The sequence below is a fragment of the Diadema antillarum genome, unplaced genomic scaffold (genome assembly GCF_040938485.1).
Source record: "Diadema antillarum isolate AM-2024a unplaced genomic scaffold, OU_Dant_1.0 scf00000178, whole genome shotgun sequence".
NCBI classification, from domain to species: Eukaryota; Metazoa; Echinodermata; class Echinoidea; order Diadematoida; family Diadematidae; genus Diadema; species Diadema antillarum.
In genome coordinates, this window is record NW_027271067.1 from 1,721,823 (window position 1) to 1,749,515 (window position 27,693).

A 27,693-nucleotide genomic window follows, 5' to 3' on the forward strand; every position below is an offset into this window, starting at 1 on the left:
CATCCACGTATATGTGGGGCTATTGATTTTTTAGCATTTCCCTTTACACTGTAAACTGTTCTATGGCAGAAACTAGTTCAAAGACTTGGGAGATCCCACCAGAAAAGTAAAACATGAAATAATTGAATCCAGAAGACAGGCCTCAGTGGCTTACAATGTGTGTAGTCTCTAATTTCTCTTAAATGTGTGGTGCTTTAAACAAAGTTTCTTGGTTTGAGAGGTGAAATGTCCATCAACTTCATTTTCTAAAACATATACCTCTCTGGACTGCAATCTTGAGTCTTGATATCATCCAAAAGCATTCGTAAATCTTTATCAAGCAGAGTTTTAATTATTATTTGAAAGGGCTGCCAGTACACTTGATGCTTACATTTCAAAGTTTCTTGTGATCAATCTCTGTTTCCAATGTAAACCTTCACCGGATGCTTGCACTTTGAAATGCGAATGCAAAATATTTTGTTGTCTTTCCCTTCAGAGAGCTCACTTCCTTTAACTCTCATGCCACCATATTTTTTCTTTTTTTTTCTTTTTTTTTTTAAACATCCATGATTTTAGCATGCTACTAATCTTTTAACATGCATTTGTTCCAACTCTCACCCGTAATGTGAGTTAGAGTTCAGCGAGCCCTTTTTGCAAAACTTTCACCGAGGGGCTGGGGTGTCATCTGACCCAGTGGTAAGCAGTTAAAGAATGAAAACAGGTCTTCCCAAATGAGGTTTTCCAGATTGAATGCTGCAACTTTCACAACATGATGCCAGGGCACTTGGCATGCTGGGAGTGGCTGTGGGTAAATGCTCGTGAACAACTGTAAAACGTGTTACCTGGCATGGGGGGGGGGGGGGGGGGGGAGGGGTGGGAATGATCAGCTCAGAGGGAAGTTCTCTCACACTTTCATTGAGTACTAGGATCTTTTATTTATTCATTTCTTTTCTTTTTTTTAAGTAGATGAGCTTTGTGCAGTACCAAATTGGTAAAGATTGGTTTTGTTGCATTCACTCTGCTCACAAGAAATTGTTTTATTTTCCAACGTGATGTACATCAAATTTTGCTTCTAATCAAAACCAGTATCAGTTGCTGAATAATTCTTTCATTTTGATATATTTTGATGCTTGTTAATCAAAACAAAGAGTTTGCATAGTAGAATACTTCGATTTATGAGCATTCATCATTCGCTTGTGCACCTGTAAAGAGTCTTGCACGTGTTAGTAAAATGTGGAATGTATCCGTAAAAGAAAATCCCCTCCCCCAAAAAGAACTAAAAAAAGTAACAGCCTGTGGTATGCAGATTCATTACTGCAAAAGCAAAGAAAAGAATCCAAACTTTATAATACTACTAACAAACAAGCCATGTATATGCAGCTGCACAAGTCAAATTTTCTGTATGAGGTTGTTGTACACTTGACATGGCTTCAAATAACACTACACTTGTTTCAAAGATTGTACATGCTGTACCTAAAAGCACAAGCATAGCAAGCTCCTGCTTAATAGCAAGATCATTAAAGCTTATTAGCAGTGCCAAAAGTTTTGATACTGTATTTGAGCTACTTACAAGTTGTTTTAGCAGTTTGATAACTTGTTGATTGAACCACCTGCTAATTCCAGTAGTTTAGGAGCTGATCTTGAAATGCATTCAGATGTGGAAATACGCATCACAAATGTATAATGAAGGGATAAAATTAAATCAATTAATCTGGACTTACTGTTTTTAAGTGAATCAGAACTTACACCAATTGATCACAAATGTATGTAAATTAAACCTCTGTTTGATATAATATGATCTCCAAAGAACCTAAAAAATACCAAGATCAGGGTAATATTGAAAAAAAAAGTGCTCATGCATGCAGCATCAAACAGTTTGATTGTTATATGATTTTATGTCATGTGGGCAGCCTGAATCTCAAATAGGGTACCTGTAGTGGGTAAAGCACATTTTGCAAGACTGACCTGTGGTGGGCCCCAAATCTCAATCTTTCCTTTGTGGATCTACATCTGCAATACCAGACACCAGGCAAGGTCAGAGAAGGGATGTGGTCAGGGGGTTAAGGTCAATGGTATCCCCGCCTCCCAATTAATTTTTATTAATCTAGCGGAGTGATATATATTTAATATCTGTTGTGATTAAGTGTGGCGTGAAACTTTTGAAACCAGACAGTAACCAATTACTAGAAGTCATTATGCTGAATAATATAAACATGACTCATTTGTGTTCACAATTCAAGCTGACAAATCATAGCAATGTTGTAGTGAGCCAGAGTGTGTTAACACATTCACCATTACTAACTGAGGTGTGAGACATTTACCTGTCTTTTGCAGACAGTAACCTAGTGCGATATTTTTAATTTTTAATTGTTATCCATTGTTTTGTGCTCTTTTATCCATTAGAAGTATTATATTCATTGGGGGAAAGTTGCTCATTAGATCATGGCATATGTTTGCTGTTTCATAGAGATTAACTATGTATTTCCATAAGAAATCTGTTTATGTACTCAGCTGTTGACATACAATTCCTAAGAGGAGCAAAAAAGTGTGTGCAACATGAATGTTGTATATATTACAGTCACTCCTGCTTTATTTACCAACTGGCTTTACATGTCGAGGCATCTGTCCATAAAATGATACATGTATTTTACAAGATATCTTAAAGGAAAAGAGAATAATACAAAGCACTGAAAAGAGAAGATGTAAATTTTATCTTTAACTATTAAAAAGGCAAAATAACTCATGGATGTACTCCAGAAAAAGGTAAATTGCTCAACCTGTTGATTTAGACTGGACTGAGAGAGGAAGTTGGTAAACTTTGCCTCATTTGGCAGTCCGGAACTCTGTGCATTAAAAGAATTCAGGGTATCTAGATATTACCACAAAGACAACAACTAGAAATCTTTTTAAAGCATAAGCCAATCAGCTTTTGCTGTGGTAGTGATAATAACTGCAAATCACCATGAACAGTGTATCTTTAATATGAGGAAAGATTTTGGAAACATGCATAAGCTGCGACGACTGCAGCACCAAAACTACAGTCATACATCTTGGATGCATGTGACTGCATTGTTATTGCTGAAAATATTCTAGAGGGGAGTTGTAGTTACTGCAATTTTGAATCCTTTTTTTGAGGTGCTTTATGAATCAGATACCCCTGGACTCCAGTGGCATTTGCCCCCTCCCCCCCCCCCCCCCAAAAAAAAAGAAGTAAAGAAAGGAACGTTCCATGTATGATTGACATGCACCATGGAAGAGTGGGCGGAGTCATAGTCTTGTTTCATGCCATGCATGCTGCATGACCGATACAAATGGGTCTCCATGCATGTTTGGTAAAACCTTGGGCCATGGCACAGTCACTCACTCACTCACTCTTGTTTTTTCTTTCTTTCTTTTTATCCTCAATTGGTATAGTCTTTGCCAAGGTGTAGTGATCATCCATTTCAAGTTTGCTGCCATTTTGTCCAATTCCACATGGTCTTCTCTACATGATGTCTAATACTAGTGCCTGGAGTATATGAGTGCATACTCCCAGACCCAGAACTGAATCCGTATAATCCTAAACCATACTTTTAATCTGCATTCTGAATCCTAGTGCCTGATCCATATCCAGATCCTAACAAGTCTAAGTCCTCAACACCCTAGACTCATACTAAATCCAGGTGTGCAAGGGAAGGACAAAGTTGGAAATGGACCAAATGAGATAGACCAGGCGGGAAAGACCAAATGGGATCTAGACCTAATGGCACTATCCTAGGTTCCATCAGTTGGTCTCATTGTAATTTCCTCTCTAACTCAACCATAAGGTTTCCAGGAATGTTATGAGCTCTCCCCCAATTCTTTCTCTCCCTCCTTATATGTATGGTGTTGGTACAGATTTATACCTTATGAGCATATTGGTGATGACATGTGGACAGTGGCATGCATTCTGGGATTTTATATTCATGTACCATTATCAATTATCTACTCCAGTGGAAAAAAATAAGGAAAGTTCAAGGAAATATTAAATCTGTCTTCCCTTGTATGTGGTTGCCATCAATAAAGGCGCATGTGTAGTAGATAACTTGAAATTTTTTCAGTCAATATGTGAGCTGTAACGTCATTGCATATGGAAAATGCTGATAGCAATTAAATTCCATGTGCTTGTGAGATAAATAATAGTCATGAATATAGATGAAATTCCTGAAAAACACACACACACAAGAAGAGGGAGAGTTTTCTATTGTATATAGACAGTATCCAAGACAAAATTTAAGTATATTATCGTACAAACACTGTATGAAGATGTTTCTCATTGAGCAACCTATGTCAATAAAAAGAAGAGAAAAGAAGAGGGATCAATTTTGTTATAAACAGAAGTGATTCTTCTAAGACAATTTTACTTTTAAGTATGAAAGTATTGAATGAAGAATCATGTTCTCTGTGAGCACACTGACTATAAGTGATTTTTTGTTGTTGTGTATTTTATTTCTTTTATTACGAATGTTGAATTTGTTTGAAGAAATTTGTTAATTCTAACTCATTTGGGGAAGTGTTTGTACATTTTGACCGAGTGAGTATCGGCAGTGATATTGATGACATACGTGTTTGGTTTTTGACTGCTACTCTTGCAGCTGTGTGTCCAGAAGCTGAGGATTTTAATAGAGGACTCTGACCAGAACCGTAAGTTACCACAACTTTGTCTTTAAAAGCCTCTGGCACTATGCATGAAAGGGAAGAAGAAGAAAAGAAGAAGAAAAAAAAAAAAATTGGTCTTTTAAGATACTATTAAAAAGGCAGAAAGCATGCACACACTTCATGTGTGCACGAACAGAACCCCAACAGAGAATGATTTTAAATTGCCCTAGTGGAGCTGCCAAGTCAGGCCTGAGTCTGCAGGAGGCTTCCAGAAAACTTCAATATCTCTTCATGTCCAGATATTACGATAATAGAAAACTCTCAATTTTGGAGGGAATTATTTTTTGCCCATTGGGATTCATACATGTATATCATGCAATATCTTCTTGATTGCTCATAGGAATTTTCTTTGATTTTGATTGGTGAAATTGCCAGCCCTGCTGTAGTAACTATATTTGTATGTAAATAGCATTTGTTTTCTTACAGTGGCATACAGTCAACATCGAGAAAGCCATGTGATATATCACAGATCATGCCCAGTAAGATGGCCATGCTGTCATTACCAGTGGTGACCTTGTTTGCAATCAAAATCAATGTTAATTGTATTATAAATCAAATATAGCCAAAAGGACGCTTCTGGCGATTAGAAGCAAGCAGTAAGTTCCCATTTCAATAATGACTATGATAATAAAAGATAAAGAAAACACTGGTAGAATTTTTAGTTTTATGTTCTCTGATCAATGGATAGACATTGTATAGCACCGGGATAATGGAACCTCTCCTTTTGTTGGGAGTGTAAGTGCATGTGTGTGATGCTTGATGTGTGTGATGTTATGCGACAGTTCTCCAGTGTCTCTAAGCAAGCATGTTTGTGTATTTGCTTTTTACACCTGCTTTTAAATTGTTACATGAGCGATTATTCATGCAATGGTTACAGAGAAAATCAGACTGGCTTCCATAGAGGAAATTATAAGAAGACCCTACCCCCCCCCCCCCCCCATGTAATGAATTTATATTAAAAAAACAAAAGCGAAAGCTTGAATGACAAACTTTCCATGTTCCTGTAGTGAAGTACCTGGGCCTGCTAGCAATGAGCAAGATCCTCAAGACCCACCCCAAGTCAGTCCAGAGCCACAAGGACCTGATCCTGGACTGCCTGGACGATAAGGATGAGTCCATCAGACTGCGGGCCCTGGACCTCCTCTATGGCATGGTAAGCGTCGTGACCCTTCAGATCGGAAATTATCATCCTGTCCACATTCATTTATTATCACTCTGAATTTTAGTGCATCTATTATATTGGGGAAAGATTGGATGAAACTGTTCACATCATTTAAACAGATAGAAATTTGCAGAATATGCTTATTTGAAGACATCTTGCCTGTGATAGATTTGAATGGTTGATGTACTAATTGTGCTGTTGTCATCTCCACTATTGTCTTGACGTCTGTACAAATAGTTTATGAGGTGTTTTTACCCAGTTCACCTTTTGATTATTACCAAGGAAAATGGACTTTTACATTTATCAGTGTGTGTGCCATTCACTCCTTTTCCTTTTCAAAGTGCATTTATGTTATGCAGATAATTTAGAGTGTACACATGCTCTATAATTACTTACGATAGGAGATCCATGCTTGCATGTACAATTGTGACAATATATTTTGATATGTCTCATTCTTCAATATGTACATTTCATTTAATCCCAAATCAAATTGTTCTATGGACTACCGTCATCGTCATCTGTACCTGTAGAGCAAGTGTGTTTGGAAATTGGGTTTCTTGGTATCAATTGTGGAAGCAGCCTAGTAGTGATGATGGGAGTCTTGAGAGTCATGGCTGACCTGTAGACCGTTTGTTTACCCCTAACCATCCAGGTTTCCAAGAAGAACCTGATGGAGATTGTGAAGAAGCTGATGATTCACGTGGACAAGGCAGAGGGGTCGGTGTACCGGGATGAGCTTCTAGCCAAGATCCTTGAGATCTGTAGCCAGAATAACTACCAGTACATCATCAACTTTGAGTGGTGAGTTGCTTTTAGTGAAAACAAAAGATAGTATCAGTTGTCTGCCTTCAGTTGGTATTTAGTGTTTGCTTATGTACTGTCGAATGTATACTGAAATTTGGCATACTGATACTTTCACAAATTTCTAATTATCATAGCATTTTCACATGTTGTTCATTTTCACGGTTACAGGGGTAGTAATCATAATTTCACCTTTCACAAAATACTAATAAATACAGGTGTAAGAATGAGTAACAAGAGACAATTCTAGTATTGGATGTTTTTACTCCGTGATTCCCTGAACATAAACAAGTAGTTTGTTTTGCATTCAAAGTGCTGTACTAGCGTGTTATGCCTCTGACATTGCTACATCATTGCCCATGCAGCGTGCTTACTAGACTCACAACAGTTACTAGTTGCGTGTGATCCAGCACTGGCGTGGCTTGACCTTTTTTGAGAAATGATGTTTTTGCACGTTGTTGTTTTCGCACATTTTTAATTTTAATAGGCAATTTGCGAAATTTCGCAAAATGAAATCGCATTGACAATTTCAGTTCGTATAGTATGCTGTACTTATAATATTTTTTGTTAGAAAACTTAATCCCAAGCCAAGTGAATTGTTGGGGGGAAGAAGCTTTTTGTACTTCATTCAACATGACTTGATTCATGCTTGTTATTTGGCAGGTACGTGAGTATCCTGGTGGAGCTGACGAGAATTGAGGGCACCAAACACGGGAACCTGATTGCAGCCCAGATGCTGGATGTGGCTATCCGTGTGAAGGCCATCAGGCCCTTTGCTGCTAGACAGATGGTAGGTTGTGGGGTTCAGGAGAAGGAGGGAGCGGAGGTCCCGCCTGATTCTCAGTGATATTTTAGGTGACGGGGAGAGATAAACTTGTGAAAGGATTGGCACTGATGGGCTCACCATTGACCTAAGTTGCAGATGTGGGCAGGTACTAGGTGTGTGCAAATGGGTTTATACCAGTTCAAAGAAATCCTGTTCTTGTTCTAGAGGATCCAAATGTAAAGTGTACTGTATCTTGCACCTTTTTCACCTGTTGGTAATTGAATTTGCAAAATGTATGTTTTGTGAAGTGAATTGTTTTCTCAGTGCAAGTTACATACATTGCTGGTCATACCCCTCCCCCATCACTTCCGAGTAATGTGTGTCCTATACTCCTTTGCGTTTTTTTTTTTAAATGTCACAACCTTTGACACTGGGTTATAAAAATCAGTTTGGAAATAGGATTGAAATGGGATTTCACAAAGTTTTAAAGCTGTAGGATGCCATATAAACTTGTGGAGTCCTCACTTACTGAGTGATGCATGTTTAACCCAGAATATATATTAAAGAGTGAAAGTGTAAATCAGTTGTCAAAGATTGTATAAACTGGATTTTGTATAAAATAGCATCTACTAGATCATCATTTGCATAGCTTTTTTTGAGATGGCATTTGTCCAAATGAAATTATTAAATACTAAATGTGTACAGTCATACTGTACCTTCCTTACCGAACACCTACCGTGTACAGCCACTAGAAAAATTCGCCCAGAGAGAAAAGCCATGTTAAAGACACTGTCTATAGTAGCCACCTGTCCAGAGCGACCACTTTTTTCATCTCCCTTGGGTGGCTCCTTTAGACAGGTTCTTACTGTTAGTTGATGGAAGCTCATTGATGCTTGCTGTGCAATTTTATGTGAAGCATCTGTGGCAGTTATCACCAGGGATTTGAATCCCCAACCTTCAATGATCCCTTCCCCTCTCCCCTGCCTTGCTGGCTTATCACAGGCCATGCTGCTGGAGAACACCCACCTATTGGTCGGCAACGCCACCCAAAGGAACGGCATCTGTGAAGTGCTCTACGCGGCTGCCTGGATTGTCGGGGAGTTCCCCGGCTACCTATCCCAGCCGAACGTCACGCTGGAGTCGATGCTGAAGCACCGTGTCACCAACCTGCCCGGACACATCCAGGTGCGTGCACGATCCCCTTTTGACATGCAATTTTATGTGCCCCAACAAAAAAAAAAGATTGAGTCTTTGTAGTTATGTTCTCCCTAATACAGATGAAGCTATTTGATAATCTCAAGAGTCAGTCTATCGGGATTTATAGTTGTGGCAATGATTTTAAAACTTGTGATGTTATTTTTGATAATGCTGATGATGAGAAAGATGAGGATGATGATAGATTGATGAGGATGAAGATGCTCCTCTGCAGTGAAAGTGATTTTGCTATTAATGCAATAATAGTGGCAGACTTCCACTTATTACATTCATAGTGTTGTGCTAGTGAAACCAGGTGTTGCTTTGATTAGTACTGATGGAGATGATAAATCAAGTGAAGGGCGACTTTGCCAGTGGGCTTCAGGTATTCTGTCCTCACGTTGCCATGGCTACAGGGCATCTATGTGCAGAATATCTTGAAGCTATACAGCAGCATCCTGACCAAGCTGGAGGAGGATGAAGACAAGGAGGACATCCAGCGGGTCACTCAGCTCCTCATCGACAAACTGCCATCCTTTGCTGAGAGTGCTGACCTGGAGGTCCAAGAAAGGGTATGGCGGCTTGCTATATGTGTCATATATTTTGCAGGGTGTTTTGGGTGCTTTTTGCAAATTTATACTGAATTTCCAATAATGTTATTTTTGTGTTTTCAAACGATTTTATTACTGAATAAATGTATGAATTTAACAGCATGTGAAAATATCAACTCTGATCTGAACATGAATGCAACATTCACGCCTATTTTCTCTATTCATTACTTTACTCCATGATTGTGAATGTAACCACTTACGAAATTGTTGGGAAGTCCTGATTTGCAAAAACTTTGACTCCCTAAATATATGGCATATGCACCAATGTAGTGTTGACTTTTTGTCCATTAATATGAAACAATGATTCATCTTCTGGTAGTAGCCTTTATCTGTATATCCACCCCTTGATATTCATTATTTTTGTTGTAGTGCATGGCCATGCAATATCACTGTCAAGTCTTGCATGGGGGATTCAATGTTATGAACACACTTTATATACTGTAACAAATGGCGAATACTCTGTCATGGACTATACATGTTCTCAAAGCACTTGATTAGCCCTCGTGCAATTGTATGGCACCTCTGTCTTTGACCTTGGTGTAATAGCACAGTGCTAGTGCCGATTATGCAATCGATGTGTGTATTGATTTGAATTGCATTTTAAAGCATGAAATATTTTATGACATACACCTTGGCTAGTGTGTTTGCTGTTCATCTCAACATAAAAGAATATGACCCCAAAACATAGTATGTATTTCACACATGTTACTTAAGGTTGTTTGAAATGTGATAGAGATTTGTACTATAGAGGTATTGTATATCATAACATGCCCCACCTTGGAATTAGTCTGAAGTATGGAAGGGTTTATGTTTCTGCAGACAATTTTTGCTCCCTAAGGGTTTCCCCCATTAGCAGTTTTCAATGGTGAGCACAGAAATGAAGATAAAAGCTTGACAACCTGATTTCATGTGCTGTTTGTAAAAAAAAAAAAATTCAACAACATGTCCTGCATTATGAAGAGATATTTCCCTGTCTCCAAGACAGCCATGAAGTCACAGCTAAAAATAGATTATGGTAACATGATATTAGATAGCTTTTTTCAAATCACATACATCTAGAGTATCTTCCACCATTCAGGCATTGCACAAATTAAAATTTAAGCTCCCTCTTTCCTCTTACAAATTGATTTTAGAATACTCTTACAATATACTTAGTCGCCAACAGCATTTTGTTATGTTAGTTTTCATTTTGCTTGCCCAAATGATTGCGTATGTCATCAGTGTGTTAGCAGCACAGTTTGAAAGGAGATGGGGTCATGATGTCTACCAAGATACAACCTCATGACAAAAGGTCTGAGCTCAAGGTACAACTTACAAGCATGTATAAGGCTCCTAAGTTTGTGGTCTTTAATACTCAGACTGCCCCTGAATCTCATTTGACTAGTGAGGAACGGAGTGAAGAGTCTTCTTGTTTATTTCCACATTGAGTTTATTTCCACATGTCACATCAAGCATTAGAACAATATCATCGTTGGTAACACACACACACACACACACACACACACACACACACACACACACACACACACACACAAAGTGCGAAACATACAAATGATTGTGGATAATTCTAAAAAAAAACACACAAAAAAAAAAGGCTTATTCATAGTGATCCCTAGATAAAGTAATACAGTTTTGATTTACACACAAACGTAGTCAGTGATATTCAAGTTAAAACAAACCCCATACAAAATATGAGGGTATAGAAAAAAGAAAAGAAGGAAGTATCTCATAAACTACACTGAGCTTCAAGTTTATCAAACAATTGCTTTTTATACAGTCTCTTGAATTGATTTAAAGACTTGCTATACTGAATTTGACAAATTTTTCCATAGGATTGAATCATTATAAAATATATAAAATTGTGACATTTTAATACAATTAAACTTTGTCCCATGCTCCAGGCCTGCTGTACACTCCAGCTGCTCAAGTATGTCAACAAGCTCCTTGAGAAGGACGAGACAGTGGCCGCAGAGCTGGCTGACCTCTTTGCTGGCGAGCTGAATCCCGTGGCGCCAAAGGCCCAGAAGAAGGTCCCAGTCCCCGAGGGGTGCGTAGTATAGATTTACATTTGTCATGAGTTTGGCGTTTTACTGTCCTTTGGTTAAGATAGGTATAAAGCACCAGTATCTGTCTGTAATACATATATTCTTAACATTCTCTGTTTATGTTGGCATTCTATACTTCTCATGGCACCTCATCTATTGTATTAGGTGATCACTGTTTGTAGGGTGAATATGATTCTATCAACAGATGACTTGCACTGTGAATGAGAAATAAGGATATGACAGTTTTATGAAAATTTCACGTAAATTTTGTGATTGATATTTGATATTGTGAACAGATGGTGAAGAATCATTGCAAGGAATTATAAGTTTTTTGTTCATCGCTTTTCGCTTCAAAGTTGCATATTGGTTTTATAAGCGTGACTGCTTTTTATGTTGTTCCAGACTTGATCTAGACAAGTGGATTAACGCTCCCCCATCAGACAGCTCGGACGAGGAAGTGACCATAGACACAATGTTCATCCATGATGCTCACAGGTAAGATGCTGTCTTCTATCAACGCTTCCTTCAATTTCTTTCATATCAAAATTTAAAATTATGATTATGCATTTATTAGCTTGATCAGCATCATTTTCCTCGAATCAAAGTTATATCTATTTAATTTCTGTCTGATATTTATATCCATTACCTGATATTTGAAAGGTTGTCGCATTTTGTGTTATGCTTTTGACCTCCAGAACATTGTATTTCATGAAGTGCCCTCTAAACTGCATCTGTACTATTCCATTCAGCATGATTAGTAATTGTGTCGTAACTTAAAACTTAAAGTTTACCCTTGGCTGCCCATAGAGAAAACCACCAAGTGTGTTGTGATATCATGGCTGATATGTTATTATACTTCTTCTTTTTTGTTTTTCTGCAAAATCATCCCAGTATCTGATTACCTCCGCCAAGGAAGGAGACTATGTTTTCGTTGGCGTTGGTTTGTCTGTTTGCATAATAACTCAGAAAGTTGTGAACGGTTTTGGATGAAACTTGCAGGAAAAGTTGATAATGACACAAGGAAGGGGTGAATGAATTTTGGTAGTGATCTGGGGATTTTTATGAATTTTTGGTCTTTTGGCACATGGGGTTAATGAACTTGGGAGTTCAAGCTGCGCTATTTGAGGATTACATATGCGCACTCAAGCGCATGCTTTGCTCCCTCAAGCGCATGCTTTGCTCCCTCAAGCGCATGCTTTGCTCCGCCGAGGCACCACGCAGGTGGAAGCTGATGATGCAAACCAAACGGCTTCTCTATTGGGAACTTGGGCAATTTTCAGCATGCGTGTATGGGTGGAAATGAGCTGCGTGGTGGAGGTCTGCGTTCTCTGAGTGCTTTTCTAGTTCATAATTGTGGCGTATTCTTTTTATGCCTCTGCCACGAAGTAGTGCCGGAGGCATTATTTAATTTTGTGGTGATTTCTCATTGTAGAGTGAACCACCAGAAGGTTGTGTACGAGGAGTTGGACGAGGACGAGCTGGAGAGGAGGCGGGAGGCGCGCCGGGTGGAGCAGGCCAACAACCCCCACTACCTCAAGGACAACCGAACCCCGCGCAAGAAGAAGCTGAAGGATCTGGCCGCGGAGAACGAGCCGCCTGTCAACAGCATCCCCGTGGCCCAGATCGACCTCAACGTGCCCCTCCATGTACCAGGTAGGCATGGGAAGAGCGTGTGGGGTACACACACTCTCTCTCTTCATTTTTTCTGCTTCCGTTCCTCTCTTGCCATCCCCCTCCCCCACCCCCAAAGAAAAGGAGAAAATGCAATGAAGTACTGTAAAAGTGGAGATTTTCATATGGTTTGTGTGACATCAAACTAGTATGAAAGTAAAAGCACACACATATTTTTGCTTCTTTTGCTTAATCTTACGTTATTTGTAGCTTTCTTCAAGTTCGCTAGTCCTGTAGTAGGAGTGAATTTGTTGTAATGCAGACCAGTTACTTTTATACTGCAGTAGGTGCTGCAAAATCCCTTAACCTCTGTGGCAGTTGTGAGCTGTTTTGAGTGCTCTCTCGAAATTAAAAGCACACAGCATTTGTCTTACCTGGTCGAGTGCGAAAAATTGATTGCACAAAAAGTTCAGCTTTTACGGTAAAGCAAGTGCAATACAGTCAATTCAAAGGACACATTCTCTTGCTTCCAACCCAGTTGCCTCCCTTATCTTGGTTTTGTACGTGCAGTTCAACCTTTGCTTATGAAATAAAACATTGGAACATTGTGTGCAATTGTAAGTTTGTTTACTAGATTATCCATTGATTAGTATGATGAATCTTCCTTTTTAGACTCCCATTCAAATTCCGTACCAGTACAAAGAACTGTGTCTTATTGAATCATGGGTATGCTACATTGCTCACTCTGTTATGACTTGTCATGATTCAAATGAGGCAATGACCTAAAAAAAAATGCGCAATTGCTCTTTTTTCAGGTAAGTCAATATGAGGGTGAACGATACATGCATGTCTTATTTGACTGAATGAAAGCAGAAGATGGTTATGAGGCAAAATTTTGCTTCTGCAAAAAGAATAGGGGTACAGAGAAAAGGTGCCCAGCATGTATCACAGTGATTCGTATGTGATTGCAAGGTACAAAGACATAAGAAATCGTTGGGAGATGACATTGGTAGGTGATACATTGTGCTCATTCAGAAATATGTAGCCATTGAAAGGTGTGTTGATGTCTCTACCAACACTGGGCTATATGCAGTTCTTCTTTGCTGATGCTGATGCTGATGCTGATGCATGCATGCTTTATCATAAGAGCTGTTCGTTTGTTTCCGTCCCCCTTTTGTTTATTAGGGTGCCATAACACTGTTCCAAAATTGGCACAAGATGGCCATAGGGAATATGGGATTCTCAATTTTGCGCGAAGTTTGCCCCAAACTTGGTTAAAAGGTAATCAAGAGCTGAAGCAAATACAATGCCTATGGAAAGTCACACAATGACACCTGAACCATCCGTAGGAGGCTACATGAAGATGTTAATTTTCAATATGAAATGCGCCTTTGCAAGATCTTCGGGCTATTTTTGTGCTTGCCAAAGATTTTGCCACCACTCACAAAGTTGCTGCCAAAAAACTCCATCGGCAGTCATACAATTGCTTGAGATGTCCTCGCAATGACAGGAACTTTATACGATCGGAGCCAAAATTTGAAAAATTCCTTTATTGGATGTCCATCTTTGCTTACTTTGGTACAGTGTGACACCTGCATTAGTATTCAAAAGTGAAGGGAAAGGTTTGAGGTAAAGTGTCCAATCTGCTCTGTATGCCTATCTGGTGAATGATTGCTCATGAGATCTTATTTTAGCCTTCTACAGTATACTGCCTGAGTTTTATTTGTGGTCGTAGTGTTAGCATGGTGACATTACCTTCAGTTTCCCACTGTCCCTTTACCATGCTTGCTCCTTTCAAATTTCTCTTTGGCAGATATATGTACACAGTTACTTTTCAATGACCTTGTATTCGTTAGTTCACGGAACTTTTCTCCTTTTGTGCGGAGCAAGGGAATAGGTACAGGTGTAGTGTGCTGAAAAATCAATTTAACCAGAAATCATGATTCCATAGCAATATATGGCACAATTTTGGCATATCTTCAAAGTTATGTCCACTATCTTTGCAGCATTATTTTACCAAACTGCCCTCAGACTGGTGAAGGTCCCCTTTCATATGTTTGTTTCCAGTGGAATATCTTGAGTAGATCTACATGTGTGGTAGAGAAAAAGAAGGCATGAGTGCCAGAATATACAATAAGATTCTTGTTTTGTTTTTTTCTTTTTTTGTGTGTACCGTAAATGCAAGATGCATAATTGATGTGCTTTATCGTGGAAGTGGCACAATTTTCACACAGCTGCGTTACAAATTTACTGCCAGTGCCAACTAAATGTGTCACCCATAGTGTATGTTGCCATGGTAAGTGAGGTTTACTGGACAATGCTGGCAGCACACCAAGCACTAATACTGTATACGCCAAATATTTCGGGAGGATTTTAATTTTTGCGAATTTTGTTAGTCTGGTACTATTCGCAAATTTAAAAAACATGCAAAAATGTTAACTCTGATATTGACATGAATATGTCACATGCTCGCGTACATTTATCTGTTCATTTCTGTACTCCACAATTGCAAATTTATTCATTCATGACATTGTTGGGAAGTCCATATTCACGAAAAATTAGACTCGCTAGATATATGGCGTATACAGTATGTTATCTCATTCTCGGTGTATATTAGTATTAGTTATGTCACCTGTGCTCCATTGGATACTGTATTTTGTCCTTGTATGACTCATGGCAAAAGTGCATACGAACAGTTGTTCTTTTCAAGTTCTTTGTCTTGATTATTTGCTTTTTTTGAAAGTATCTCCTCTCACAATCCTCTGTACTTGCATCATTTCTTTGATGATTATTTTTTCCTCGAAACCCTGCCCTCACTCGGCCGGCTAACAAACATGTAGGCATGACCAAGGGTCGGCCAAGGCCCCCGGCATACGACGATATTCCAGGTGAATCAGAGACTCCACTAGCTGCACGCCGCTAGCCAAGCTTTTCCTCCATGCCTTCTTTTACGTGTCCAAGCATGCTCTGTCTCTAGGCCTTGAGTCCCCCAAACAAAAATTGACCTCTTGGAGTTAATGGGTCAAGGGTCACGAGTCAAAGGCAGACAAATTCTTTTTTGAGATGCAGTCTCGTTCAGCACATTTATCTTTTCGACACAGGTTTTATTGCAGAAATATTTAGCCTTCCAACACTGAGTTTAGTTAGTAATGATTATTCCTTTGGTGCCCAATGTTCTTTCCAAGCCACTTTACTTTGAATATTTCAAAACTTTCAACTGTGTTGTAGCCATGCTTCTGACGATATACCAAAAATATGTTATAATTTTTTACTACATTGAAAGAGGCACATATTAAGCAGCTGCATTTTCAATTATTTTTTTGATCTGTTGAGTGATGGATTACATTAATACCTGCTCACTCTTAGCCAAAACGTATGATTAATGCAAATTCTATTTTTCCTTCTATCCTGCCTCCACATCAGAGTAATTCCCTTGAAATTCATGTGCAATGTATATGTAATGCCCATAGATAAAAAGTGCTCAATGATATAAAGAATCTTGCAAGCACACTCCCCTTGAATACAGATCTTTTACCCTTCGAGTTCTTCTTCTTATCATTTTGTTTTAGTTCCTTTTCCTCCAAATGTCTAGCCGCATAGCTGGGTACACTTGCCTGTCGTGTGCGCTTTGTGTAGTTACAGTTATAAAGAAAATGCATACAATAGACCAGTTCGCAGTTAGTGATGTTTCAAATGGCCCCCAATTGTAAACCATCGAAACAAAACAGTTGTTGTTGTCACTCGCTTTACAAAATCCAACCTGCTTTTCTTCTGAAAAAGCTGCCTTAGATATTAAGAGATGTTCTTTCACTGCAACATAAAGAAACCGTCCCCTCAGGAATTGTCCATGTTATTACAACTTTGTATCTCAATATGTCGTTTTTCTCAGATGATCTTTATCTGCTCATGTGCAGAATGTAACTCCGAACTGGCTTATTGCAACCACAGAGAATAGGAGGGAAAAGGAAAAACCCAAATCCAAAACATCAAGGCCTAGATTCTTTATGTTTGATGCATTTTGCATGCACCTTTGTGTGTGTTACATATTCCAATTGAATGTAGTAGCCCTCAGTTCAGAATAGTGTTGGGCCATCAATGGTCATATTGTTGAAAAAGAAGCCCAAATTCTAAAAGAAACAAAAAAACAAAGCATTATCTAGAATACTGAATAACAGTGTAGAATGAAACATTCTTTTCCGTGCACAAACCTCCCATGTCATGGGGTCACTAATGCTATAAAACTAGGAACAAATCCGTTAAAAAAGATCCAGAACTTAGATCATTATATGGAGCCCCACCAAATACTAATCATCCGCTCCCTTTACCACAGTGGACATACCCTGAAAATTTTATAATCCAAATCTGTTCTCAATCTTGGAGTAATATTGCTAAAGAGATGAACAAGCAACTAAATGCTTAACGCTAGCAAAAACATCATTGGCGGTGGAGGTAATGAAACGAAAAATCATGGATATCTGTCATGACATAAAAATTTTACATCCTTCTTGGAATTGATGTGTGCTGTTTCCACACCATCTTGTTTGATTTGTAACTTGGTCACACTCGTGCAGTAAAGCTGAAAGGACCTATTATCTGCAGACAGCAGACACACTCACACAGCTGTGCATATTATCAGTATTGATACAATCCTAACTGTTCTAGTGTGTTCTGGGCACCATTTTATAAAGCTGTTTGACTGATACTCTTTTAGCTGTCCCATTGTGAATTGGGCATTATTTGATTAAGCTCTTTGATTAATACAGTCTTTACATAACTGTTCCAGTGTGATCTAGGCGCCATTTCATAGAGCTGATTACAACTACTGCAGTATCGTAAGGTGTAATAATTGCAGTTCAGTGGCAGCTGTTCAGCAACCAATCATATGGGAGTATTGGAGTCATTACCATGGTAACTGCAATTACGGCAACTTTCAAACATTGCAAACCCCTGTACGAAATGGCACCTGTGGGGCTACCAGCTAGTGGCAGCGATTTGTACTGTGCTGCAAGAATGAGAAGGAACCGTTTCTCAGATTGTCTGGAAGGGGTTGCATGAGGGGATGAGTGATGACATTCCAACTGCATTACACAATTATTCCAAATGTAGCTCTGTCTGAGAAAGCATGTCTGCTCTCTGATTTTCAGCTCCAAGAAAAAAAAAAAATGCGATGTTGCCAGAATATTTGATGAAAATTAACCATACTGTTGATTGGTCAGGTCAAAAACTGTAGACGATGTTCCCAGACCCCCTCAGAAACTGAATGTGTGTGGTTATATTTTGTTTTTGTGGTCCTCGTTAATGCAGAACACATCAATCTGCACTCTGCTTTTAGTTTGCTCTCGATAGCTTCTGACTACTATTGCTGCAAGCTCTGAATCGTGCATTAGTGTCACAAATTGGCAAAGACTGTTAAGAGTGAGTACATATACACACATTGTTAGATGTAGAAACAAAGGAATTATGAATAAAGGAATAAATGATAGAATACACACATATGAATAATGACAGTAAAATAGATGAGTGAATAAGTGAGTAGATGAATACATAAGTCAGGACATAAAGAGATAATAAGTAGATAAATGAATAGACAAAATGGATGGATAACTAACTAAATACATGAGTTATATTTTCTTTAACCCAGTAAAAAAAAAAAAAAAAAAAAATGCAGTGAGGGCTGCTATCCATGTAATCACTCCACCTATCATTGCGCATGTGTGCAAACATTTGTTCCTGTGAACTTTGTGTCTTTGGCTATACTTTCAAGCTGTGGAAAGGAGAAGATTGATAATGCAGCTGTGGTTACATGTGTCTCGTTAAATCATCACATTTTACATTACTTTTCGCTTTCGATGTCCAATCCACTGTAGGCTGCTGGCTGAGATACATTTGTATGTTCATGTACTATGCAGGGGAATTCCCCACAATACTGTACATCATTACCACCTTAAACACACTTTTATCTGCTCTCCAAATGCCAGAATCTTTTCCTAGCTCATTACAGTTCTCAAGCTGCATCCATTTGTTATTGTTGTATCTTTGCTGGTATAAGAAACGTATCAGATTTCTGGAAAGCCTTGGTCATGGGCAAGATTATCTCCTTGTCTTATTACTGGTCATTAGAAAAGCTGATTGAAAGCTGCTGCTTAGTAGTGTCCTGTTTTTAGTATATTTAAACTTTGGCAGATTCTCTCAAAGCTATTAAATGAAATATAATTTACCCCACTTTCCTTCCAAAAAGCAACCTCAAAGCAAAATCAAATACTAGTCTTCAGATAAACAGTTTCTTTATGAGAATTAGCCGTACAGTTGAGATGCATATCCAAGCATGCTGTAGATTTAACATACGAGTGCAATAGGTCAATACAAAACCATGATAACCCGCTTAATGAAAGAAAAAAAATTCGAAGCATGCATAAACAAGTAAGAAATTCTGATTTGAGATAGTAAAAATACAACAGTTTCTAAACTGATGACAGGTTTATGTTTGTTTGTTTTTTCAATATCACTACATATGAGCTCTCTTTGATTTTTATGTCTGCAACTTTATCGCAGTAACATGATGGTGGGTCACACTTAAGCAGACCATTTTAATACTTTGGTTGTGGCTGTACTAAGCATCAAGTACAAGTGCCCATTGATTGGAAAACGAAGCAAATATATGGATAGAAATATACAGAAACCAAAAGGACAAAATGTAATAAAGGTAGTGGTGTGTATAGTTCCATTGGTAGGCACTTCCAGCACCTAGCAACCAGGGTTCAAGAAATTCTTCGTTCTGAAGTAATTAAGATATGACATGTTCTTCTTTGTTTTGTAAGTTCTATAGACAATTTGTACATGATTAATCATGAAACAAACATTAGACTGTTTTAGAGAGTGCTTCGGTGTCATTGTTCAGACGGTGGAAACACCAGCTGCGGGAAATATTTTGACACTTTGCACTGCCCTGCGGTGTGTGAAGACAATCAGGCAACAATGTCTCTGTCATTAAGTTTCACAACATGGCCAATCCATCATTAGAAGCCTGTTGCGTTTGTACTCATGTGTAAGCCCACCATATACAGTATATTTGCCAATTAGTAGTAATGTAAAATTTGGCTGTCATCCAGTGTACAGCATTCTAATGAGACTTCTCTGATTATTCTCCGTTCAAGACTCAGAAGATGATCTAGACCACAGGAGCCCCCTCATGGATGTTGTGCCACAAAAGCGTAAACCAGCCTCAGTTTTTCCTCAATGTATGCAGCTGGAAATTATTCATTTGGAAAAGAAAAATATATATGTTTATGGGGTTGACTGGTGCAATTCAATCTGCTTTGAAAGGAAGTATGGGTCTTGAGGGCATGCATGGAAAAAAAAAGAAAGAAGAAAAGGCAGTATGTTCTTTATACCATACACATTCATTCCATTTTTTTCTTCTCGTCCTTACTTAATTGGAACAGGAGTACAACTTTTGACGTCTCTAAAATATTATCAAACCCCTTCTTTCTGTTATTCTGTTGATATCATTCTTGTACAGCCGATATTTAGTTCCACTTTCATATTGCCTAAAAAGGAAGTCTTTGCCTTTTGTATCGGATTTTGTGTCACTCTCTTGGTGTATTGGGCTCCTTCTTTATCAATCTCAAGTTGTTAGTTTGCTCTTTGCTCACCTTGAAAAAAAAGAGAAGATTTCTCTGCAACAAAACTCTGTCAGGACTCAATCTGTGAGGCATGTACATTGTGGAAAAGTCTTCAAGAGGAAGAAGATTAAGCAACAAAGAAAGAAAGAAAACAAAAGAAAGAATAGATTTTAGGGTGATGGTCAAAAGTCACTTGACTTCCTGTTTTAACTTCACTCGAAATATCCAAAGCTGATATATTATAGTAGAAAGGGAATGTGAATACACAGAATAATATCAAATCAAATGGTGAGGGTGAAGAATCAGAGGTTCCTCAGAGACTCCAACTCTCCCACTTTCGACAGGAGATCTCCCGCCGAAAGCCCATTTTTGCAAAATCTCCCGTTCTCCCGCTTGAGATTAAAATTTTCTCCCCCCCCCCCCTCCACTGGCTCTGTGTCTCCAGCTTGAAATGATTTCTTACTAAGTGTCATCGTATGTTGAAAAATAAGCCTTAGATAGCACGAGAGAGCACCTAGAACCCTAGAGCTTCCAGGACCCTTAAGAGGGTCCTGGACCCCGGCCGTAAGGAACTTCGAGCTTCCCGCTCGTGATGTGCGCTTTGCGCATTAAGTTGGAGTCTCCCGTTTGCTAGGGGTTTTAGGTGGGAGAATCTCCAGATCAGAAGGTGCTTGGGGTTGGAGTCTCTGGTTCCTAGCTTTAGCTAAGATGTCATTGTGCAGCCATAATTTCATCTACAGAAAATCCAATGAGAATGTCATTCAGTGAGAGGTACAGAAAGGAAGCTGTATAGAGGAATGAAAGGTCATATCTCAAGGTCAAAGGTCATGATCAATAGACTTCACTACATTTACAGTACTGTAGTAATGGGCCAGACTCTATAGTGTAATATGGCAATCACAGAAAGAAGATGGAGACGTCGCATTCAAGTGCATGTGGCAGTCCGGTTGCTCTCATTCTTTAAAAAAAAAAAAACAAACACCATAGGCTTTGTTATACAATGTTTTTGTTACATATTAGAGTTTACCATTTAAATCATTACATGGTACAGTTTGATGCCTCATGGCATATCTAAAGCTAAGGGAAACATCTCTCATTTTGTTGTTTACACTCATTTCTTCTGTCATTTATAATGTCCCAGATTGTATCTAGTCATGTCAACACCATTATTTAAAAAGTTATAATGTGGGCTTTTGTTTTGATCAGATGAAAGTATGTTGAAAAAAAACCCACACAAAATGAATGTGGTAGTGCTCCCTCTCAAAGATTAGGTGCACTGTCTTTTGTTCTGCTGTTCGATCTGCCACTTGTAAAGTGTTGTTGCACACCTTGTGCCACGTTGCCATTCAAAAGCATGCATGCCAAATATTTCAACATTGTGAGAAAAAGCTAAGTGTGTGTCTTGTGTTACTGTAGAACTCCTGTGTCTCCATGTCATGCAGTAGAGTATGTGATGTTGTCATTCAACTGTATCAAAGTGTAATAATATACTGTAAAACGAGGAATGTTCGCGTGCATTTTAATTTCGCGAACGTCAAGATTTGCGAAATTAAAATGCATGCGAAAGTTCTTGTCTACACTATATGCATTGAATGCCAGTGGCAATTCGTGAAAATTTCATGCCGCTGATATATCATGTTTTACAGTACTCCGCTTTATGGACTTTTTTTTTCTCCCCCCACCGCTATTATACATGTGTTAATGTGTATGCACATATATTTGTCAGTGTAAATTTTGCAGTTTGGGGAATGCAAAACCAGCAATAATACTAGATATAGATCTACAATAAAACTGTTTTTATCTGTGTATGTTATGAATATTTCTCTCTGTGATAGTGACCATTCTCTTTAATATTTCTGGTGGAGGGTTCAGTGCTTAGCTTCCCCAGCCCATGAGTATGCTCTTCTTGCTGGCAGCATAAAACATACTCTCACTTTGCATTGTCTCTGTGAGCTTCATGTCAAAGCTATTTTCTATTTCACCTGAACTTGCCAGTACAGTATCATGATATGGATTTGGAAGAAACAAGTAAATCTGATTCATACAGATCTTTCCAGTTGCCATAATATCAACAGTGATGTGGCCAATTCATCACAGTACCTTGTAATATCACACATGATATTTTTAGACAAGATGCTACAATGTAGTTTTTATACAGTTGTCTGTGGATAGCATACTTTACTGAATTTATTTTGTTTTGTCTTGTTTTATTTTGTATGACAATGGTTCTCAAAAAGTGGCTGACTCTTGATATTAGCGCTTGAGTCATAGACCTTCAAAAAAGGTTGTTGAAATGTACTTGAAATTTATAATAGATTTCTTCAAAAGTTTGTGAGAATTTGGGATGTAAGTCTTCATTTCTTTCATGTAAGTCCAGATTAGTTTCTCTTTGGGGAAAGTATGCCCTCTATCTGCTCCCCTACAGTATCTCTCTGCTTTGTGGAAAAATTAGCAGAAAATGAAATGAAATGGAAATAGATGAAGAAAAGAAAAGATTTCCTTGAAATCCCCCGAGTTTCAATTCTCTGAGCTACCACCCTTGATAATCCAGCTATGACTGCATACCACATATTCCTTGTGTAGCTTGAGTGTAAACTCCAAGTGCATACACCGAGTGGGATTCGGATGATGTAAGTCCATTCTTGGTGAAAAAAAAAAAAAAAAAAAATGAAGCTGGGGTGATTTTTGGTACCGTTTTGAGTCCCATTGGCCAGTGCTGAGCTTCCATTGGGCATCATGAGCTGTTGTATATCGTGTATTTTGGTTGTGCATTATTCGTATAGGAACTGTTTTGGGCCTACTAAGTCTGTTCTGGATGTAGTGGGCCAAAATGAGCCTACATGTATATTTGGCGTTAACAGGCGTGATATTCTGTAGATTTAAATCTGATTTTAGATTTTTTTTTTATTCTCAAGTCTATACACATTTTGCTTTTTCCATGTATCAAAATCACCTGAAAACTTTGATTTCCGATTTTTTCAACAAACCTCAATATCATCCCTGCCTTTAGAAGCAGTGTCATATTAACCAAGATTTTTGTGTCTACTATAAATAGATTTAAAGAAGGTAAATGAGAGCCCTATTTCACATTCTTGTTTCATGAAGAGTTTGGAATTGTAGCAAACTACAGTGATTGTTGTCACCGTAGTAAAACAACAATCTCCTGCTCTAACCATTGCAAGTATTTCAGATTGTATAGGGAAGCAGTGTCTTATAAATGATTACAGATAGATGTTACACAAAGGAAAGAAAAAGTCAGAAATGATGTCCATTCTGTTGCATCAGCAAAGTGGCGTGGAGTTTCTCCCTTTGCTGTTGTATATCATTTGGTGCCTGCTACGTATCAGCTGGCGATTTGAGTTTGAAATGCTTTGCCATTTATGTACAATGCACAATATGTTGTGTTGTGCTATCATCCCATGGAGATATTTGCCTCTCAGAAGATATGCCTCCTACTAGAGCGTATTTTGAAGTCTGCCATGGCAACATAGGGGACAGAGTTTGCATTCTGTTGATTTGTTTTTAGAATGGTTGTCTTAGATTAAGTGGGTGTCTGTAGGTTCTTTTTTAACCTGTTGAAGACGAGTCCCGACTATACTCGGGCAAGCGTCTATGGGAAATGCGTTTTGTAGCAAAATCAGCCCATCCTCAATGGGTTAAAATCCATCAGGATGCCAGGTGTAATTCAGACAATGGTCTGTTTGATGGTTCTCAGAAAGAAGAAGGCCAGTGAGGGTGGTGACTGAACTTTCTGCTCTATTTTTAATTCTCTTGTCCGTTTTCCCTTCCTCTTCTGTGTTCACATTTTGCCCCAGGGGTCAACGTGACCGATCAGTACATGCAGCATACCAAGGGCTCCTCTGGCAAGAAGAAGCACAGAAAGCACAAGAAGGGCAAGCGAGGGCGCCACACCTCCGTTTCCAGCGACGACATTCCCGTGGCGCACCGCGTCGACATTGTGGGAGAAGAGATGCCAGAGGTTTGGGCCAAAAGTTTCAATCTGATTATCCCAGCTCCACTTTTTCATGGATGGGTTCTATGAATAATATGCCATGTTTATTCTGTATTCCACTGTGTTAAATAAGGCATATACTGTATACGCCATTTCGCGAGTCTTAATTTTCGCGACTCGGGAATTCCCGACAATTTCGCGAGTGGTAAAATTCGCGATCGTGGAGTCCTGTACTGAACGGAGAAGTGTACACGCGTATGTCACATTCACATCGGGATCAGAGTCAATATTTTTGCATGTCTTTAATTTCGCGAATAGCACCTGACTCGCGAAATTCATGAAAATAAAAACCTCGCGAAATATTCGGCGTATACAGTATGTCTTGACTAAATGTAGTATACAACAACAACAACAACAACAATGAAGCAACATTACAGATTCTACCATGAGTTTTCTCAGTTTTAAGGTTTGGCAGGCTGAGCTGAGCTGCAGCATTGAAAATTTAGCTTCTCTTCATGCAATGACACTAATATGAAATTTTCTCAAAGTAAATCATTGGTACTATGTTACCACACAACTTTTATAATAGGCATTACATTGTCCTGACAGTTACATGATATCATTCAGATTAACCATAGAGATTAACAAAAAGTATTTTAGAAAAAAATTTGGACCAAAGATGATAGGTATTGTTTTATTGCACATGCATTTTCATATTCAAAAGGGACTTTTTGCAAAAGGAGGGTTTTTCTATGAAGATTTTTCGATACAGATGCTCACAATTCATTTAATCTGTTGATCCCGTTTTAAAAAGAAATTAACGAGAAACAAATCTATAATCACTTCATTCCCCTCAAAAAACAGATAAGCTGGGAGAAAAGAATATCTAGTGTACGATTTCTGCCTACCACATGTCTGTCGCCCAAGTTACAAGTCCAAAAATAAGCTTATTGGTAAATGTTAGCATGTCCAAAAGTCAGATGGCTTGCATTATTACCAGACTTGTCTGAGATAGGGTAATGATGCTGAATGTATGCTTCTACTAGCAATACTCTGTTTGTGTGGTAAGATATAAAATTCAGATTTAAAATAAAATAAGTTTTGAAATTTGCATGTTGCTGAGGAAAGTGTCCACCATCTTCTTGTTTGGTTACAGGGGGCCGTACTCTCAGACCACGAGGAGGACAATCGTCCAATGGACGATCCCCACCGAGCACTGGACATTGACTTAGAAAGGTAAAGTTAGGCCTCTTTGTTTGCTCTTTGCTCCTTGCAGGATATCCAACGTGGCTGAAGCCAGTTGGTGAAACTATGGTAATGGTTTTGTATCTACAGTGAGGCTTATCATCATATCAATGCTGATTGGACACTTATTATTTGTGACATATATGATGGCTTTTTTTTTTTGTAGAGGTTGTGGCAGTGGTGGTAGTGTTGAATGTAATTGTCGTTATCATCATCATCTCCGTCGTTATAATCATCATCATCATTATTGTCATCTTTGGCATTATTGCCATTTATAGTAATTATCAGTACTATTGTAGTTGAATTCATAAAAATTCTAATTTTATTTCCACCCTTGCCTTCTGTGGGGTACGTCATTGCCGTACTGTGAAAGTGGATATTTTCGCGTGACTAATTTGTCGCGCTCGGCTGGGTAAGAATAGTTTCGCATGTTTTTAATTCAACGGAATCAAGACATAACGCACGGGAACATATGGCATGCAAAAATATTTGCGTGCTTTTATTTTCGCGGTAGTTTCTGGTTGTGAGAAATGCGCGAAAATTACAACACCGTGAAGATTTCCACTTTTACAGTAGTTGATGAAGAATCGTTGATTTGAGATATTTGCAGCTAAAGCTGCTGTAAAGAAAACAATGAAAATAATCAAGAATATGGAATATCTTCAATCATAGTTACAAGAATATTCCTTGTTATATTCCAAGTGAGGTATCACATCTGTCAAGGTTATATTTTGCTCCACTAGTATTTGATGATGGACTGACTTAAAGATATTTAGATATAGCATTTAACCCGTTATAGTACTCTTGTTATTGTACTCTTTATTATGTTGACTGTATTGACGTTGATGCCTTGTTAGGCCGCTGGACGACTCGGACCGCCTGCCTGTGAGGAGGCATCGCAACGTGGGCGGGGAGCTGAAGACCACCCATGAGGAGGCGGAGGTAGGCAAGGCAGAGGAGCGGCCGAAGAAGAAGAGGAGCAAGGACAAGGGGGCGGAGAAGGAGCGGGGCAGAAAGTCGGAGAAGGATAAGAAGAAGGTGGGTCCATGCCACGCAAAATGGACAATCACTTCCCCAGGAATGACGCCCTTTAGACAATTGCTGCAAAAGGGGAAATTTTCGTACTTTATGTCAAGATGAAGCTATTTTGCTTGCGAAAGATAATAATCTATTTCTTCTTTTTTTTTTTTACCTGGAATGATTGTCTGGTTACCAGTTTGTTGTGATTGTAACCATAAATGCCATGTTATAATAAAAAAAGAGTAGAGGTGGGGGATATAGGTGCAGGCTAGGTATAAGAGTGAGAAATGCACTTTGATTTATACTGATTTTGAGTCAAAACAGGTCAGTTGTCATTATTCTTCCTAAACCACAGATTCATAATCCTCTTACAAAGAAGGCCATGCCATGGTCTTTGCATTTTGGAAATATGGACAAGAGACTCTTATGTGTATGCGTCTGACTCTTGACTGTAAATGTAATAGAGTTTGTGTATATCCATACACAAGAGAATTAGTGCGAATTCAGATCGTAAAGTTCAAGGGAAAGGCATTAATTGGAAAAATAAGTGCTCCATACACCAGGGCGTCATCAATCCTTCAATTTATAAATGTAAACAATTTGAATGGATTGCCATCTAGAGATTACATACTTGTAATTAGAATATGTTGTATTCTTCAAAGAAGCAGTATAGCAATCAGAATTGAGTTCTTCTCTTACAGCCTACCCAGTCCCCTCCCTTCTTATTCCCCAAGATTCCATATGCTGGTGTTCTGTTTTCCCCCCCATACTAGTATTCCAGTCATTCCTCTCTACAGTATGTCTCAAAAAAAAAAAAATTACAACTAGACTTTCGCATTGAAAATTTCCAATGTGATCGAACTGTCTGAATGCTACTTCAGGGTCTTAAAATATAACATCTTAGCTATATTTTGCAGAAAACCCCATTCAATTTGGTCAAGTGGTCACAGAGAAATGTGGATCTTTGTAAAGCATGTCACGAGCCTGATTCTTCCAAATGTAGTACAC

The 27,693-nt window shown here is 38.6% G+C and overlaps 1 protein-coding gene across 1 annotated transcript in view; it reads left to right on the top strand.

Annotated features, from left to right (window-relative positions):
* Window positions 1–27,693, top strand: part of LOC139722953 (AP-3 complex subunit delta-1-like) — a 64,272-nt gene that overhangs the window by 27,925 nt on the left and 8,654 nt on the right. Inside the window, exons 11-23 of the mRNA XM_071634235.1 lie at window positions 4,593–4,641; window positions 5,664–5,809; window positions 6,471–6,619; window positions 7,283–7,409; window positions 8,388–8,570; window positions 8,996–9,151; window positions 11,092–11,237; window positions 11,638–11,730; window positions 12,668–12,888; window positions 15,687–15,734; window positions 24,284–24,447; window positions 25,577–25,656; window positions 26,523–26,703. Of these exons, the coding sequence (XP_071490336.1) occupies window positions 4,593–4,641; window positions 5,664–5,809; window positions 6,471–6,619; window positions 7,283–7,409; window positions 8,388–8,570; window positions 8,996–9,151; window positions 11,092–11,237; window positions 11,638–11,730; window positions 12,668–12,888; window positions 15,687–15,734; window positions 24,284–24,447; window positions 25,577–25,656; window positions 26,523–26,703 (1,743 nt within the window). The remainder of the gene's footprint in view (window positions 1–4,592; window positions 4,642–5,663; window positions 5,810–6,470; window positions 6,620–7,282; window positions 7,410–8,387; window positions 8,571–8,995; window positions 9,152–11,091; window positions 11,238–11,637; window positions 11,731–12,667; window positions 12,889–15,686; window positions 15,735–24,283; window positions 24,448–25,576; window positions 25,657–26,522; window positions 26,704–27,693) is intronic.